Here is a 17,026-nt window from a genome sequence, read left to right as displayed (position 1 = left end):
GTTCTGTGAGGCTGGCAGGGATCATCCAAGTGCTAAAAGGCAGGCAGGGTTGGAGGACCACAGCTGGCAGCTGGAATCCTGGGAAATTTTCCATTTGTGTCCAGGCAGGAAGAGCTAGGGCTCTCCTGCAGGAAAGGGGCTCAAGGGTGTTTCTTCCTCAAAACCCCACAGCCTTGCAATCTTCTCTCCTAAGAGGGAGTCCCACCTCCACCCAGGCTGAGATCTGTAAGAGGGGAGCCTTCTCTCTGGAGGTGGGGGGGGGGGTGTCTTGGGCTGTGACTGTCTGGGGAAGGGCAGGGCAGACACTGCCTCTAGGCTTGTAGGATGCTGGCCACCTGCTTGATTGGGCCCCTTGCTTTCAGAGTTCCCTTCGCCAGAGGCCTCCACCCAAAGGTGCAGACCTGGGAAGGGGGGGGGGCTCCCCAGTCTGGCCCCCAGCCTGGATAGACACAAAGGAGAGGAAGCTGAGAGCCGGCAGGGCCGGTGAAGGCGGGGTGGAGGGACCTGGCTCCTGTCACTCAGAACTGGGAGGCACTGCTGGGGTCACACTGCAGCAGGCGAACGATGGAGGGGTCGCTTTTGGCTCCACGGATGAACTCCTCGAGGGACAGCTTGCCTGAAGAACGGAGGGAGAGGATAGTGATGATGATGGAGAAGAGAGCAGGAAAGGGGGGTGTGGGACCCCACTCTGGGGACCAGGAGAGGGAAGGAGGGGTGTGGAACACTGCCTGGGGGGGGCGCAGGAGAGGGAAGGAAGGGTATAGAATACCACCCTGGGGTTAAGAGAGGGAAGGAAGCAATGTGACACCACTCTGGGGGGCAGGAGAGGGCAGGAGGGGTGCGGGACACTGCCCTGTTTGCCTCTTCCAACCCCTACTCACTCACCATCATTGTTCGTGTCCATCTGGCGGAAGATTTTCTCAGTCCTCTTCTCAGGGGTCGACTCGTCCTCTGGCATCTTCATCACAGAGGAAACCATCTTGTAAATGGCCTGGGGATGAGAGGGAGGGGATGGCAGGGAATGAGAGAAATCCCACAGAGCCCGGGCCCCCCTCCCCTAAGTGCCCCCAGGTACTCTCTGGGAGTCTTGGATGACCTGGTAGAAAGGAATGTTGTGCCACAAACAAAAGCAAAACAGCCTGAAAACTCCTAGGGGGTGCCAAAACTTGAGGGTAATGTTGGAAGACATCAAAGCCCAAACAAAGGGCCTAGAACTCTGGGGCACAGGTTTGGGGGTTAGTACTAGGTTCATGTCAGCACTCAGGAACACCAAGCTCGGGAGGGCATTGTGCTCCATGGCCAACAGGGGGTACTAGGTGGAGGTGGGGCACTAGTCTGCAGTGCCACTTGTGTCCAGCAGGGGGAGCGAGACCAGTTCGTGGCCCGTGGGGGTGGGGATTATGCAAACAAAATGCAAATGAGCATCTGCCAGAGGGCAGGGATGGCTGCCTCGTGCTCCCCAGGGGAAGCGAAGGTGGGTCTTTGTGCTAAATGTACAAAGCCTGAAGTGCTCAGCCTGTGGGATGGGCTGAGTTCCTGTACCCCAGAGCTCAAGGACCAGAGTGGTCACCTCAATCTTCAGCTTTTACAGATTTCTGCCTCCTCCAGGAAGCCATCCTTCTTCCTCCATGGCATAAACTCTCCTTGCCTCCGGTTCAGCTTCTGCCTCTGTGCTGCTCTTTTCTGGCCTGTTTTTCCTTCTCTGTTCTGTCCCTACGCTGCCTCTGAAAGCTCTTCCCAAACACAAAGCTCCACTGCCATGTCCCCAGCCCAGCAAGCCGCCCCCTCCTTCTGTCACACGCAGGTCTCTCTCCAGGCCTTCCATGCATCCGCTCCTTCTGGATGCTGCCCCACGCTCCTTCTGCTGCCTCCCACTCCTTGGGGCTCGGTTTACTCCATGCTTTCCTAGTGAGCCCTTCTTAGACCAAGGGTGGGTCAGCATGCAATCTGCTACCTGGAACCTTGTGGGAATAAATTGTGGCTCTGTAGGATTGCTCCTAATCCCATCATTCAGAAAAGAACTTTGGACATCAAGCTACTGCAGGGTAGTACGTTGTCTGACAGGTGGCACAGACTCCCATTTAAAGACCAAGATGCTTCACAAACTTCCCACCTCTGACCTGTCACCACTGGGCTCCTCTGGGTGTCTACTTCTGCCACAATCAAATAGCTCTGGTCCTCTCAGATTCCCCAGCATTTACAGTCTTTGATTGGAGCAAGAATATTAGCTACTTTTATCAGGCAGCCTCTGTGTGCTAGGTTCTGCATGTAGTGTTTCTTTCCTTTATTTTAAAATTTATGTGTGTGTGTGCACGCGTGCGCGTGAGTGCACGCCTGTACTAGTGCTTAAACAGGACTTAGACCCTGTCCCTTAGCGTTTTCACTCAAGGCTTGCGCTCTACAGCTAGAGCCGCAGTTCGTCTGGCTTTTTGCAGGTTAATTGGAGCTAAGCGTTTCACACACTTCGCTACCTGGGCCGTGTTCAAACCATGATCCTCAGATCTCAGCATCCTAAGTAGACAGGATTACAGATGTGAGCCACCAGGGCCTGACTTGCATGCAGTATTTCTAAGCAACCCAACTGCTCCCAAAAGCAGGCATCACACACACACACACACACACACACACACACACACTTTTTTTAAAGATAAGAAGCTAAGGCTCAGGAGAGGAACTGATCACAAAGACTTGATTTGAACCTGCTGCTCTTAACTGCTGGCTGCATGTGTGGGCAGTGGAGGGGGAGGAACAGTAGTGGCTCCGAAGTCAGGTAGACCTAGAGTACCATCCTGGTCCATTATTCCCTTGAGGGTAGCCTTGGATAAGTTCTTTTTTTTTTTTTTTTTTTTTTTTTTTTTTGGCCAGTCCTGGGCCTTGGACTCAGGGCCTGAGCACTGTCCCTGGCTTCCTTTTGCTCAAGGCTAGCACTCTGCCACTTGAGCCACAATGCCACTTCTGGCCGTTTTCTGTATATGTGGTGCTAGGGAATCGAACCCAGGGCCTCATGTATACGAGGCAAGCTCTCTTGCCACTAGGCTATATCCCCAGCCCCTTGGATAAGTTCTTAACCGTCTGTAAAATGGAAAGACTCCTATCTCCCTTTCTAGGATTGTCTAGAGGATTAAATGAGGCAAGACAATTGGGAAATGGTGACTAGGGTAACAATGGTCACTAAATAGCAGCTCCTATGACTGTCACTCATCCACTGCGTCTCAGGCTTTCCCATCTCTGTCCCCTGGGCTCCCAGGTGTCAGTCGTACAGCGCTGTCACAGAGCTGATTGGCATGGCATGTTCGTTGATCTCTCCCTCAGAGTGGAAGCATCAGAAAGGCATAGTGTCTTCCCTTCCAGTGCTCATCACCTGGCCCAGGGCTGGACCCTGACAGGGATTCAGCAGTGGCTTAGAGAGTGACCAGTCCCTGGTGACAAGCCTTCTCGTGGGCCTCCTAATTCATTGTCTGGAGCTGCTGCTCACTGGAGTTTCACTGGAGCCTACTTGTCATTAATCAGGCACTGGGTTCAGAGCTCTGTCAGGCACCAGCTGTCTGGAGCCTCTGAGCTGCCATAAAGGAAGCCAGGGCTTAAAGAGATGAGGCTGCCCGGAAAGAGGTCCTGAGGATGGCCAAGGACTGGGACTGGTTTTCCTGGGATACTGGGCTGCAGCTCCAGCCTCGCTGAGGCTTACCAATTCACACCAGGACAGCCACACCAAGCATTCAGTTCTACCATAAACATCCTCTGGACTGGTTGGGACCCAGCCAATCCTGATGGTCCTCGACTACCCTGCCTGCCTCCACCCTTTCATCAGGACCCCCAAAGATCCCCATCATCTGGAATCAAAAGAGTAAATGCCTGGCCCTCAAAAGTATGAGTCAAACATTGAGGCCAGAGGCAGAAGGATTGGATTCCCTCCCCCAGGCAGCCAATTCTACTCAAGTCAGACCCTTAGCAAGAGGAAGAGCCAAAGCTGAGGTCCAGCTAGTGCTGGGGGAGTTGGAAGGGAGCTATCCATGGAGCTGGGGAGCAGAAGGGAAGGGATTGGAGATGCAGAAGGGGAGAGGACAAGAGCTTCAGTAAAGCTGTGTGCAGGATTACTCCAACACATCTCAGGATGCTGAAAATGCCTTTCTGGTTTGAGCAGAGGGTGTGTGGAGGAGGAAATGCTGGCTGGCAGTCACTGGTATTTACTGAGTACCTGCAGAGTCCTTGGCTAAAACCATCACCTGCTTTATCCTGCAGTAGCCCCTTCAAAGCAGTGCCTAGGGGTCCCCATATTACAAAGCTGTGAAGAGTCAGAAATGGCTGCAATAGAACCAGAGTCCTGACTGTCTTCCATGTTAGCGGAGGGCATAGCTGCTCTGGAAGGTTTTTAGATGGAAGCAAATTTGTTTCATGCTTAAATTTGTCCTAAGAAAGGACATTCTAGCCTGGCACTAGAGGCTCACACCTGTAATCCTAGCTATTCGGGAGGCTAAGATCTGAGGATCAGGGTTCAACGCCAACTCAGGCAGAAAAGTCTGTGAGACTCTTCAATTAATCACAAAAAAACAAAACAAACAAAAAACCCAAAAAACTGTGACTCAAGTGGTAGAGTTCTGGCCTCGAACTGAAAAATCCCAGGCCTAAGTCTTATGAGATCAGCATCACTGAACCCATTTTCCTGATGAGTAACCTAAGAGCTAAGGCAAGCCAAATTTAGTTAGGAATCTAGAACTCTCAAGAGAGGCAGCTCTAAAGGGTGGCCAGCCTAAATATAACTCTACCTATGTGCTGGCTGGCTTTAAGCAAGTCACGCCCAACTCTCTGAGCCTCATGGGGTTGTGAGCTGGAGGCATGACTCAAGTAATAGAGCACCAGCCAACAGCACAAAGCCCTGAGTTCCAACCCCAGAACTACCACCCCCCCCCAAAAAAAAAGGATGCAGTGAAACAAGGAAATAAGCATCTAACTCAGTCCTAGGGTCTGGGTTGTTCCTCTTATTAAAATAGCTGGAAAGCAGCTGAGTATCTAGATCAAATATGGTTGTTGGAGCTTAACTGTGAGGCTTTGAACAAATGCCGTGACCTCTGAGCATGTTCCTACTGAGTAAACTAGGATCAATAAAACATAACTAGGGCTGGGGATATGGCCTAGTGGCAAGAGATCTTGCCTCGTATACATGAGGCCCTGGGTTCGATTCCCCAGCACCACATATACAGAAAACGGCCAGAAGTGGCGCTGTGGCTCAAGTGGCAGAGTGCTAGCCTTGAGCAAAAGGAAGCCAGGGACAGTGCTCAGGCCCTGAGTCCAAGGCCCAGGATTGGCCAAAAAAACACAAAAAAACAATAAAACATAACTATGGATTGGGGAAGTAGCCCAGTTGTAGAGCATTTGATTTCACAGGACAAGGTCCTAGGTTCAATTGCCACCGGTATAAAAAAAAAAAAAAAAAAAAAAAAAACGGTTTTAGTTGGGCATAGTGGCTCATACATGTAATCCCAGCACTTGAGAGCCAAGGCAAGAAGATTGAAAGTTGGAGGTCAGCCTAGAATAATAGCAAGACCTGTTTCAAAAGAAAAATAGTGGTGTGGGAGGGGGGGGCCTGGGGGTATGACTCAGGTGGTAGAGCACCTGTATAGCAAACCTAAACCTCTGAGTCCAATCTCTAGTATTGGGGCGGGTGGGGGCAGGGGAAGAGACTAAACACCTTGCCTGTATTCTACAGAAATGTCACGTCTTAAAAGACAAAGAAAGGCTGACGGATGCTTCCAGATTAAAGAAGACTAAAGAGATATGAATGACCAAAAAAAAAAAATGCAAAGCATAGTCCTAGATCAGGAAAAAATAACTATAAAGAACATCATGAAGACAGTTGACAAAATTGGAATATGATCTGTAGATTAGATAATAGCATTGTTTCCATGTTAAATGCTCTGACTTGGATAATCATGTTACGGATTATGTAAGAGAATGTCCTTATTCTTAGGAAACACATTCTTTATCTTTCTCATTGAGAATCACAAGAAAGCTTGGCACGCACATAAAGATAAGCAATGGGGTCAAATGTTAACTGCGAAATCTGGGCTCGGGGCACATGGGTGTTCTCTTAGCTTTTCTTTAAATTGGAAATGAGTTAGTACTGAAGAATTTTGTGTGTGCGTGTGTGCACGTGGGTACATATGCATGTGCATGTGTGTGCTTCTGGTGCTGTCCCTTAGTTTTTTGTTTTTGTTTTTGCATAAGGCTAATGCTCTACCATATGAGCCATAGCTCCACTTCCGGCTTTTTGGTGGTTAATTGGAGATAAGAGTCTCACAGACGTTCGTTCCTACCTGAGCTGGCTTTGAACCGTGATCCTCAGATCTCAGCTTCCTGAGTAGCTGAGGATGACAGCTGCCTGGCTCTCCTACTGAGTGTTGTCTATAAGATGATGAGAACCATCGCCTACCACTTTGGGCCTACCAGGTTTGTGGAATGAATCTAGAGTGGTGAGTAAAGCCTCCAGGCTTCTGCCTGGCACTGAGGGGCCCGGCCCACCTGCACAATCTCCAGCATCTCCTCTCGGCTGATATAGCCGTTGCCGTCCAGGTCATACATGCTGAAGGCCCACATGAGCTTCTGCTCCAGACGGCCGCGCGAGGTCACGCTGAGCGCGATGATGAACTCCCGAAAGTCGATGGTGCCGTCGCTGTTGGTGTCAAAGGTGCGGAAGACGTGCTCCGCGAACTTGGAGGCATCGCCGTAGGGGAAGAAGTTGGCGTAGATCTTCTTGAACTCATCCACGTTGAGGATCCCTGTGGGGCAGTCCTTGAGGAAGCCCTTATACCACTCCTGCAGCTCCAGCTCCGAGAACTCTGTGTTCTCCCGCAGGTCTTGCAGCATCTCGGGCCGCAGCTTGCTGTTCTGCTTGCCCATGGCCGCCAAGTCCCACCTGGGTCCCCAAAAGGGACAAGGGACAGAGGGGAGTGGTTTACTGGACAGCACTCCAGAAAGGCCTCCCCCAGGCCCCTCAACTTCTCCCTTGACGCAGCAGGAGAAGAGGAAGTGGCCCCAGGTCACAGCCTTGAGCAGACACCCAGTCTCTGTAACCTCACATGTCCCCAGGAACCAGGACCCCAGGGAGGGAGGAAGGGAAAGGGCTCATATTTACTGAACATTTCTGGGTGCCAGAAAGTACACCCCTTCTCAACTTCCCAAGGGGACATCAGGTGATTTATTCCCACTTTGCAGAGGAGAAGGCAGGCGCAGAGGAGAAGGCAGGCTCAGAGAAGAAAGCAGACCACACAGCCATTGCAAAACAAAGCCAACTCTCAGAGTTGCCCAGAAAGGTACAGCAAGACCTTCTGGCCCGCCCCCTACCCACTGTCCAATCAGTGCTCCCCACACATCTGCCCATCACAAAATATACCGGTAGACTAGATGCTGCCCTGCTCTCCTACAGATAGGCCTGATAAGGGACAGCCCTGGCTAGGTGTTAGCCTGGGCTGCAGAGCCCTCTCACCTGATTTGAATCTCAGCTCTGTCTCTTAACAAGCTTGGTGACCTTGGGCAAGTTCCTTAACCTTTCCTCCTCATCCGTGGAGTGGGAGTAATAATAGCGCTTACCTCACAGGATTGTCATGGGGATTAAATTAGCTAATACACAGGAAGCATTCTGAGCTGTGCCTGCATTGATAACTGTTAATAACTTAAATGAAAAATGATTTAAAGGTAATCCAGATGCCACACCAAATCAAACACAATATGCAAACGAATGTACAAGGCCACACACCAAATCCACACACTGAGTCCCACGCCACTTATAGCAGCCCACACCACCCGTGGGTCACCATGCCTCCACACACCACGTTCCTTCCACTCCAAAGCCCGCACATTCTGACACAGGGCACCACACACAGCCCACGACCCCACATGTCTCACACATGCCATCACACGCCGACTCGCGTGTCGACACCTCTCACACGGCCGGCTGCACGTGGGACCTGCAGGCACCCTTGTCATTCTTCCTCCCCCCACCCACCCACCCAGGGGTGCTCGTAGGTCCCAGGAGAGGGAGCTGAAGACCTTCCCAGACCTGTTGGGGTGGGGGTGGGCTCATTCCCCAGGGAAGCCCCTGGCCCATTAACCCTTCCCTAGTCTTGAAAGGTCTCCTCAGGGCAGGAGTTGGAATGGGAACCCAAGTGGACAGCAAGGCAGGGGAGGCAGCCGGGCAGTGCTAGGCAGGGATGTAGGGGTGTGTGCAGTACACACACACACACACACACACACTTGGAAGGCAAGTGCGACAGGGAAGGGGTTCCTCTCTGTGCATGCCTGTGCAGAGAGCTCCATGCACATGTGGGTGGGCGAGGGCTGAGTTGCATGCGCCCATGCCCGGTGCTGCGCCCTGGTTCTGCACCGCCTGTCTCCCCGTGTGTTCCCTCCATGTCTGTGCATGTGCATTCCGGGTGCGTGTGACCAGGTGTGCCCCCATCACACGGAGAGAGAAGCAGGCAGGGGAGTGTGCGGGGGACCTGTTCGTCCTCAGCAGTGTGTCACAGGCACGTCTCTCCAAGTTGTGCCCCCTCTTTTCCTCTTTTGCCCCAGGGCTGAGGACCCACAGAGCAAGTGTGTGGGGAGGGACTGAGCCTGAGGAAATGCGTAGGGCTGAGCGAGGGAGCTCGTCCCTGACGCCCCTCCTCAAGGTCCAAGGAACTGGGTCACCGGGGCGGGGGCAGAGGAATCCGCGGGGCAGGAGAGCGCCCCCGGTGCCCCCTGCTCTCTGCCACCCTCGGAATTACCTCTTCCGGAGGGAAGAAGATTCTGTTGTCTTCTTTGGGGACCCCTAGCTCCCCAAATGGGAAGAACCTCACCGCTGGACCTGAGCGACCCGCCCTGATCCCCTCTCCAACCTCCCCGGCTTCTGGTGCAGCCCCTGCCTCCACCCGCCCGGCCCCGGGGGAGCGTGTCCCCCTGCTGGAGGGGGCGCCCCGGGGCGGCCGCAACGCGGGGCTCCCCGGCGTTCAGGACCCTGGAGAGCGCCCGGCGTCCCCAGGGGTGCCCGCTCCCTGCGCCCGCCCGCAGAGGGAGGAATCCCGCGGGGACCCCAGGGATGGCGAGCCTCAAACGCGGCCCCCGGGCTCGGGGGTCCCCCTCCCCGCGCCCCCCGGCCCCGGCCCGGGCAGCCCCCACTCACCCAGCGACGCCGAGACACCGACTGCGCAGGGAAGGCGGCGCTGCTGCGGCGCGCGGCGGCAGAGGCGGCCGGGGGGCGGGCGGGACTGCGAGGGAGCCGCCCCGAGCCCCTCCCCTGGGGGGGTCCCCTCCAACCCGGGGTGGCTCCGCCCCGCCCCCGCCGGGAGGGGAGAAGGGGAGCCCTCGCTTCCCCAGCCCCCTCCGGAGGGGCATCCCGCCGGGGAGGAAGGCTGGGACCCTCGCCCGGGCACCGGAGCCTGAGTGGAGGGCGGGGCAGTGCCCCGAGACCCGCGCGGAGCCGGGGGGCAGTCGCGGGGACAGACGCGGGGGCAATCTCGGGGGCAATCCCACGCCCTCCCCACCCCTACCTGGTGGACGCAGGACCGCACGTCGTCGCTCCGCTCCGAGGGCGGAATCCGGGTCCTGGGTGTGGAGGCGAAGGGCGCCCTCCCTGTCCCCGCCTCCCGCCCCTCAACTCGGGAGCGCGGGGTGCGCATTCCTTCAGTCCCGAGCCCTCGGGGGAGGGGGAAGACACGCCCCCTGCCCCCTCTCCCGTCCCTCCTCCCCACCTCATCCCCCCCACCCCAACCCCAGCCTTCTCAGAATCAACCTCACCTCCCACTATCCGAGTACACCCCCTCCCCCCCCCCCACCAGCCCCTCTTCACCCAGCCGCTGCCTGTGCAGGCTTGTGCCCTGCCCGGGGTCCTGGGGGGCGCGAGGGGGCGGGGATGGGGACGGGTTCTGAGGGGTTCTGAGGGGTGAGTGACCTGACCACAGCTCCTCCTGCCAGCATGGGGGCTGCAGCCTCCTTCCTCCAGCCCTTAGGCCTAAATTCGGTCGTTTCTCCATCTCAGTAACTGCCCTGTTTTACAGATGAGGAAACTGAGGCTGTGTGTGTGTGTGTGTGTATGACTTTTCCGATGTGTCCTACTGTAGCAAGGGAATGAATGGAGGGCTGGCATTCACCGATTCATTCATTCATTCATTCATTGAGCAAGTGCTGGTCCTGCACCCAGTACTGTTCTGGGCAGTGAGGTCACCTGCACGAGCAAGCAACTATAGGCATAACACACCCGTCAGTTCTGTAGAGTATTAGGTAAGTCACGGGACCATGCCGAGGTCGTGTTTCAGGTGAGACCAGAAGCGGTTGGGGTTCAAGAAGAATGCGAGGGTCTGACTTCTGAGCAACAGCTCCTGCCGCCATGATATGAAGACTGGGTAGTGGGAGGCGAGTGGGGGAGTGGGGATCACACGGGTGGAAGGATCTTGGGTGGTAGGATGGGTCTGCGTTCCCAACCTCCTTAGAAAGATGGAGCTGAGACCCTGTGCTACCTTCTGGACAGCCCTTCCCTATCCCGTGCTCAGTGCCTGGAGCGCAGGTCCTCCTGGCTTCCCGGGACTTTGACTAAAGTTCCCCTTTGAGGTCCCCCACACCAAGCCTCCTGAGCCATCCATCAGTCTCGTCCTAGTCCTTCCTGCTGGGAGAAAGGGGGAGGTCTCCATTAACGGAGCTGGGGAGCCAGACGGGTGGGGTTGGGACAGCTGGGCCCTCCGGAACACGAACTCCACTGTGTGCCTTGGCGCTGGTGTTGGGACCCCCAGTGGAGGCGTGAAAGACACCAGACGCATGTGGGTGGTTCCCAGCTGCCTCCTGCCGAAAGACCCAGGAGGGGGAAGCAGAGAGCTTCCTCAGCCCCCACCCCAGGCCCCTCCAGTGACAACCTCCTCCTGGTTGGCCTCGAGGGAATGGGGAGAAGAGCCTGCAGTCCCTCCCTCTGCCTCTCCTGCTCCAGTGACTTTCTCTCTTCTCTCCTGCCTGAAGCTGGAACCTTCCCAGCCTGGTGTGGATCCTTCTTTCCATCCTGGGTGGGAAGGAAGGGCAGTCCTCCTGCTGCCTCCAGCTTGGCTCCTTGACTCAGTTGCCTCCATTGCTAGGGTGATGCTGGGCCCAACCCTCAGGACCCACGGTCTGCATCCTCCTCCACAGTAGACAGGGGGTTCCGAAGGCTGGAACAGGTCTCTCCTCATCCTGGTGCCTTATCCCTGCATTTACAGCGAATGGAGGGTGCCCAGAGGCAGAGCTCAGCCCTGCGGCTGCCAATCACCTCTACCCATCCAGGGACCCTGGAAGCACTAGGAAGCCCCCTGAGCCAAAAGAGGGGGCTAGGGTTCTAAGTCTTCCTTCTTTGTATAGCTCATAAAGGGAACAGGTCAGAAGGCCTAGATCCCTCACTCCTTGATCTGAAGCAAAGTGAGCTCAGCTGGAGAGCAGAGCCCACAGGTTTGCCTCTGTTGAAGACCGTGTGTGTGTGTGTGTGTGTGTGTGTGTGTGTGTGTGTGTGTGTGTGTGGTGGGGCCGTAATACCCTTGCTGCCAATGCTCGGCCGCCTCCCACCTCCTCCTAAAGCATCCAGGAGGGAGGCAGAGGCACCGCTTGGAGTAGAGGGAGAGGCAGGAAACTGGTAGAAGAGAGCGTCAAGTAGGTTCCATGGGAGAGGGAGCAGGTCCCGGGTTTGGAAAGGGGAGGTGACGGGCTCAGAGTTGGTGAGGGAGCTCCACCGCCAGAGACCAGGGCCAGTTCCTGGGATGTAGGAGTCAAAGAAAGAGGAACCCCACGTCTTGAGCATCTACAATGTTCAGAGCACTCTATAGGGGTCACCTGTGTGATGCTCAATGATCCCGAGTAAGCGCTGATGTGGCTGCCATGTTGCAGGTGCAGAGACTGCGCGGCACAGGGTATTGAAGTCCCCTTCCAGAGGTGTACAGCACTAAAGTGAGCTTGCACCCAGCTCTGTGTGAATCAAGAAGAGCTGGAGCCCCTCTCTGTCGCCCCAGTGAGGTGGGCAGAGGTGGTACCTCCTTAGCACCTTCAGAGGCCCAGGCCCTCCCTCACCCCACCCCCCTATGCCTCTTGGGTCCCAAATGGTTTGGAAAATCCTGATGGGAGCAGATGGTGGGGACAGATGGAGGGAAAAGCATCTCGGGGTTGAATTACACAAACAAACATTGATAAAGTGATTAAAACCTCAAGCTACCCCTTTCCAAAAAAGCTCTGCCCACCCAGCTTGGAGCACAAGGAGCCAGGAGGTGGGGGCTTAGGGGGTCTCCGGATGCCCTGAATCTCAGCCTCACCAATTCCCCACTTCTGCTTGCCTCCCTGTCTGCCAGGGACCACCCCCGGACCAGAGCCCAGGGTGGCAGAGCTGCCAGGAGCACAGCCCGGGAGGGGGTGGGGCAGTCCTGGCTGTTCCCCAGGGTGCTGGGCAGAGGCAGGAAGGCCTGGGAGCTGGAGCTGCAGGCCTGAAGCCAGGTCCTGTAAGAGTGGCCATGGGAGCTCAGAGAACCACCGGGCCAGTCCACGGCACACAACTGCCCCACTGAGGGGCTGGGTCCTGACTTCACCCCCAACCTGCACTGAAGGGGTCAGGCCCTGCAGGTCTATCTAATGGCCTCTATTGGTCTTTTCATCTGTAAATGGAAGCAGAGGTAATCGCAATCCCTTGGAAGAGTCGCTGAGTGCTGAGGGAAGGCAGAGCTGAGTCCTCTAAGGACTCTGGCAGCTCCCGGAAGCTGGCGGGGAAGCCCCGGTATGCTGGACTAGGAGGCTGGGGAGGGTGGGAGTAACCCTCTACAGAGTAAAAGTCTGGGCCTGAAGATCTTGCTCCAGTGTCCTAGGCCTACTTGCCTGGCCACAAGGGGTTATCTGCAATGTCCCCTCCAGAAGAACCTGACTCCTGGGTCAAACTCAGAATCAAAGAATAGGCAAAGTGCTAACCTCAGCAAACTCCTCAGACCTAGGTTCAGATCCTAAAATGGGCTTTTTCCAGCTCTGGGAAGACTGGAAAAAAAACAACCCTCTGACCTTCTGGTTCCTTCTCTGTAAAACCCGCCTTTCCAGCTGCTTCCTGGACTGGCTCCCAGAAGCCCACAGACACCCCTGACTCAAGCCAGCCAATAGCAGAGCACTGCCTCCCATGTGCAGCCTGCCAAACCCCCAGGTCCTCCTGCAGCCACCTCCAGCCAGGACATCCAGGACCCACCCTCCTACTTCCCAAGGCCCTCCCATCCCACCAGACACGCTCGCTGCCCACCTCTCCTCCTCAGGACCTCACTCTGGGACAGAGGGCCCTTGCTGATTGGCTCTGCTTTTCTTACAGCAACCACTGCTGTAGCTAGTTTCTCCAAATCCACTTGTTTTCCCTCTGCCTATAGAGATAGACAGCTAAGGCTGTCCATAGCTTTGGCCCCAACCCTTCTACTTCCTGCTACCTACCACTCCCCAGCAATCCAGCACCCCTGCTCTGAGGACCAGAGTCTCTCCCCCGACATGGAACAAGGAGGCTCCCTTTCCCCTCTCACAATGCTAACCTCTCTGCAGGGGTGAATGAAGGAAGCCTTTCTGGCAGCTGGGGACACTGCCCAGCCAAGCCTGGTCTTGTGCAATAATTGTTCTTCCTTCTACTGGGGGAAGCTACTCTTCTTAGCTGAATGCACCTCAGGGCTCAGCCAAAGAAAGATAATCACTCACCTGGAGTCACCCCAGCCAGGCCTACCCATCCCCCACCCCACATACCAATCCTAGCCTCTCATAGATAAACCTTCGGGTGGCTCTTTCTCAATTCCCTGGCTGCAAGCTCCATCTCGTCCCTCCTCTTGGTCTATCTGGTCTATCTTGAACTATTTGGAAATTGTTCCTGGGGTACAGCAAGGGCCATGGTCAGCGCTGAGCAGCATGGGGCAGGAGGCTGTGTCAACTGTAATTTGATGACACAGCTTTGCATAAATGCATTACAGCCTGCATGCAGGACACCTGAGGTTTGAATGAAACCCAAGAGTCAAGATTGTGAAGCGAATGTTCCTCCTAAATTGGAGTCTGCCTCTCGCCGAGCCTGTTTCAACAGCCCTGGGGGCTGGCAGGACAGACTGCTGTGTCCAGGGCCGGTGGTGCAGATTAACTGGCCTTCTGGACTCTTCCTCAGAACCCTGAAAATGTGATTGGAATCCCCCGTCCCCTCTGTGGAGTGGCTCCATGGCGGAGGGGCTGCACATGTGGCACAGGGCAGGCCCAGGCCGTGGCCTCACTGCTGGCCAGCTGTGCTGCCCAGAACCTCCATTATCTGTGAAATGCCTCCCAAAGGCATTGCGAGATACCCACAAGGCACTGCAGAGAGGGTGCATCTGCAGGAGGCTCCTGGCTCACAGAGGAAAAGGTCATACTCCAGTTCTATGTTTCTGTGGCCACCTGCTATTTTCTGCCATCTTAGAGAAAAGGAGACTGAGGCACAAAGAGATCGAGTTCCCTACCTGAGACTGCAGGGAGCCAGAGGGGACCCAGCTCTAGCAGCCAATGAGACCCAGGCTGCCACGGAGACGTGAGGGCTTCCCAGAAGAGCGCGGGGACTCCCTGAGCCCCAGAATCCCACCTCCAGGGCCTTCTGGACCAGCTGTCTCTCTTCTTGGGAAGAACCTGCCAGTTCTCCATCCCAGCACCTTAGGTTTTCTGGAGGCTGGGGAATGCCTCCTTGTTTCCATAGCAACGGTGAACAGAGGGGCCTCCGAATCAGCATGAGGATAATGAAGTGCATCTGTACCTGCAGGTCCGCACGTGCCATGGGAATTCTTGGGAGGGGGCGGCAGCCTCTGCATGTACACACATGCAGGCTCATCCTTGCACACACATGCACACTCCCACAGCCACCTTGGCCCACCCAGCTGCAGAGAGGCCTTCCACTTTGTGATACCTCCTGCAGCAGTCTGACCCTTACTGTGTCCTCTCTTCCCAAGTGACAGCTGAGGCTTCACAATGGGACTCTGGAGTCGGCACCCTAGGAGGAAACAGGCCCACAGTAGGGGTATTGGAGCCCAGGGCTGCTGGACTCCAAGCTTTGGGCTCTTGCTGTCATCACCAGCTCTCAGGTGCCAATTCCATGAGCACTCACCTTGGGACCTGAACTCACAGAGGGGCACATCTGTCCTAAGGCCAGACCAGAAATGAGGCCTTCTAATCTCAACCCTAGCTATCCTGGGCTTCTCACTCCAGACCAAAAGAGTCCAACCTCAGGCCATTGTCAGGATGGAGGAGCGAGGGAGGGCCAGAGGATTTCGGAGACTTTGCTTCCATGAGTTTCTTCCTTGAACAGCCACAGCAATCTCCTGGGAAATCTCCTGCCTGGGTCACTCATCAGCTCAGTGCCTCCAAGCCAAAGCAGGGTAAACTGTCTGGCTCCTGAAACCCCTAGGTCTCTCCCACAGATTTCTGGAAAACAATGGAGCCCAGGGCCAAAGGTCACTTGAGCAGGAAGTTGGGGGGATCTTGGGGGCAGCTTCCAGCAAAGCATGGTCTGAAGAACAGACAGGCTGCTGAGGAGGAAGAACCCTGTCATTGGAGCCATCCCAGGGTGACAGATGCTGGGTGCTCCCTGGTGAGGAAATTCAAGACAATGACTGAGTCCCAGCATCATCATTAGTCATTGGCATCCCTGGTATCAGCTTGAGAACTGCTGCTGTGGATTGGATGCTGACTGTGTCTAGGACTAGGGATGTAGCTCAGGGGCCGAGCACCTGCCTAGCATGCACAAGAGCCTGAGTTCCATCTCACCCCACCCCTCCCCTGCAAAAAGTAATAACAGGATACATACACCTGCTGCTACTTCCCAGTCCCGTGACAGCACTGGTGTGTTCTGTACTTGTGTGGTGAATCTTCATTGGACCACCGAACTCAGTGAGGTAGGCCCACTTACAACTAAAGAAACTGAGGCTTCGTGACCCATGCCCAGTGCCCAAGTAGCAAGCTCCAGAGCCTGGCTCTCCCAAAGCTGTGGTTTGCCCCTTAAGGTGCTGATCCAGGAGAACAGAGCAGGCTGGATTTCCTTCTTCCTTCCTAGGGTCTTCTCACTGAGCAACCTGAGCTTTACTATGATCCAGGACAGTGCTCTTTGCAGGCGGCGTCCTGGCTCTGCAGAGCCCTGCAAGAACTGTAGGAGATGGGATGGCGGTGGAGACCTGGATGGGGCATTGCCTCCTTTTGGCAGTGAAAACAGGGCAGGGGCAGAGCCCAGGAATGAGACTGAGGCTTTTGTCCTCTTTCCCCCTTAAGGAAGAGGTCTTAGCCTTGGGGCTCTACTTCCTGCAACCACACCACTTAGGGTCCTGCCCCTCAATAAAGCTTCTGGCCCCATTGCTCTGGAGACACCTTGGTAACTGTGGTATACATCTGAGAATCTGTCTCTGAAAACAACGCTAGGGTCTGGAGTTGCAGGCAGGGAGCTGCCGTGGCTGGCATTTGGGACCATGGGCAAAATCCTCAGCCTCCCTGATTTCCTTGAGGTGGAGCCTCAAGGATCAGAAGAGATCTGAATCTCCTTTACTCAAATGGAAGGTCTTTCCTCACTTCTCCTCCTTCCTTTCTTTCTCCCCTTCACTCCTTTGACTTCCATCCACAACCTCCCACCCAGTGATGTCAATTATCATCTTCCTTTTCAAGAGACAATACTTGCGGCTCGGAGAGTGGATTACTGGCCCAGCATCAACCAGCAGGTTTCAGACTTCAGAATCTGGTCTTGGAAGCATAGATCCCTGCCCTGCTTTCTCTTCTGCTCCTCTCTCTTTCTCTGGATCTCATCTATTGGCTCCTCCTACAATAAGGTGTCCCAGATCCGCCATCATCTTCTCTCCCTGTCCTCTGCCACCTCTGAGGTCAAGACCTTCATTTCTGGTCTTGCAGGCAAAGAGAGCCTTTTTAAATGGAAATCCATCATATCACAGCTCTATGTTCTTGGAGCTCCCCATTGCTGCTAGATTAATCTATACTGTCTCCCACACCTGACGCACAGTGCTATCCAACCCTAGCTGCCCTCATTTCCTCTATCTTG

At 55.2% G+C, this 17,026-nt stretch overlaps 1 protein-coding gene across 1 annotated transcript; it reads right to left on the bottom strand.

Moving 5' to 3' along the window:
* Window positions 1–295: 295 nt before the first annotated feature.
* Window positions 296–9,235, bottom strand: Hpca (hippocalcin). Its single transcript, XM_048349866.1, has 4 exons — window positions 9,155–9,235; window positions 6,517–6,910; window positions 886–991; window positions 296–616 (listed from the first exon to the last, which is right to left on the bottom strand). The coding sequence occupies exons 2-4, from the start codon at window positions 6,892–6,894 to the stop codon at window positions 519–521; spliced, it is 582 nt and encodes a 193-aa protein (XP_048205823.1). The 5' UTR covers window positions 6,895–6,910; window positions 9,155–9,235; the 3' UTR covers window positions 296–518.
* Between the last annotated feature and the right edge of the window lie 7,791 nt (window positions 9,236–17,026).

The sequence above is a fragment of the Perognathus longimembris genome, chromosome 7 (genome assembly GCF_023159225.1).
Source record: "Perognathus longimembris pacificus isolate PPM17 chromosome 7, ASM2315922v1, whole genome shotgun sequence".
Taxonomy (NCBI): Eukaryota; Metazoa; Chordata; class Mammalia; order Rodentia; family Heteromyidae; genus Perognathus; species Perognathus longimembris.
Note: the sequence above shows the minus strand (reverse complement) of the source record. Positions and strands in the feature narration are given on the sequence as shown.

What these genes read in the sequence shown, in the direction of transcription:
- Hpca (XM_048349866.1), bottom strand. Translation starts at nt 6,894, where the DNA reads ATGGGCAAGCAGAACAGCAAGCTGCGGCCCGAGATGCTGCAAGACCTG. An exon ending in AGATGCTGGAGATTGTGCAG is followed by an intron (nt 992 to 6,516) that starts GTGGGCCGGGCC and finishes TCTCATCCCCAG; the next exon opens with GCCATTTACAAGATGGTTTC. An exon ending in GATGGACACGAACAATGATG is followed by an intron (nt 617 to 885) that starts GTGAGTGAGTAG and finishes TCCGTTCTTCAG; the next exon opens with GCAAGCTGTCCCTCGAGGAG.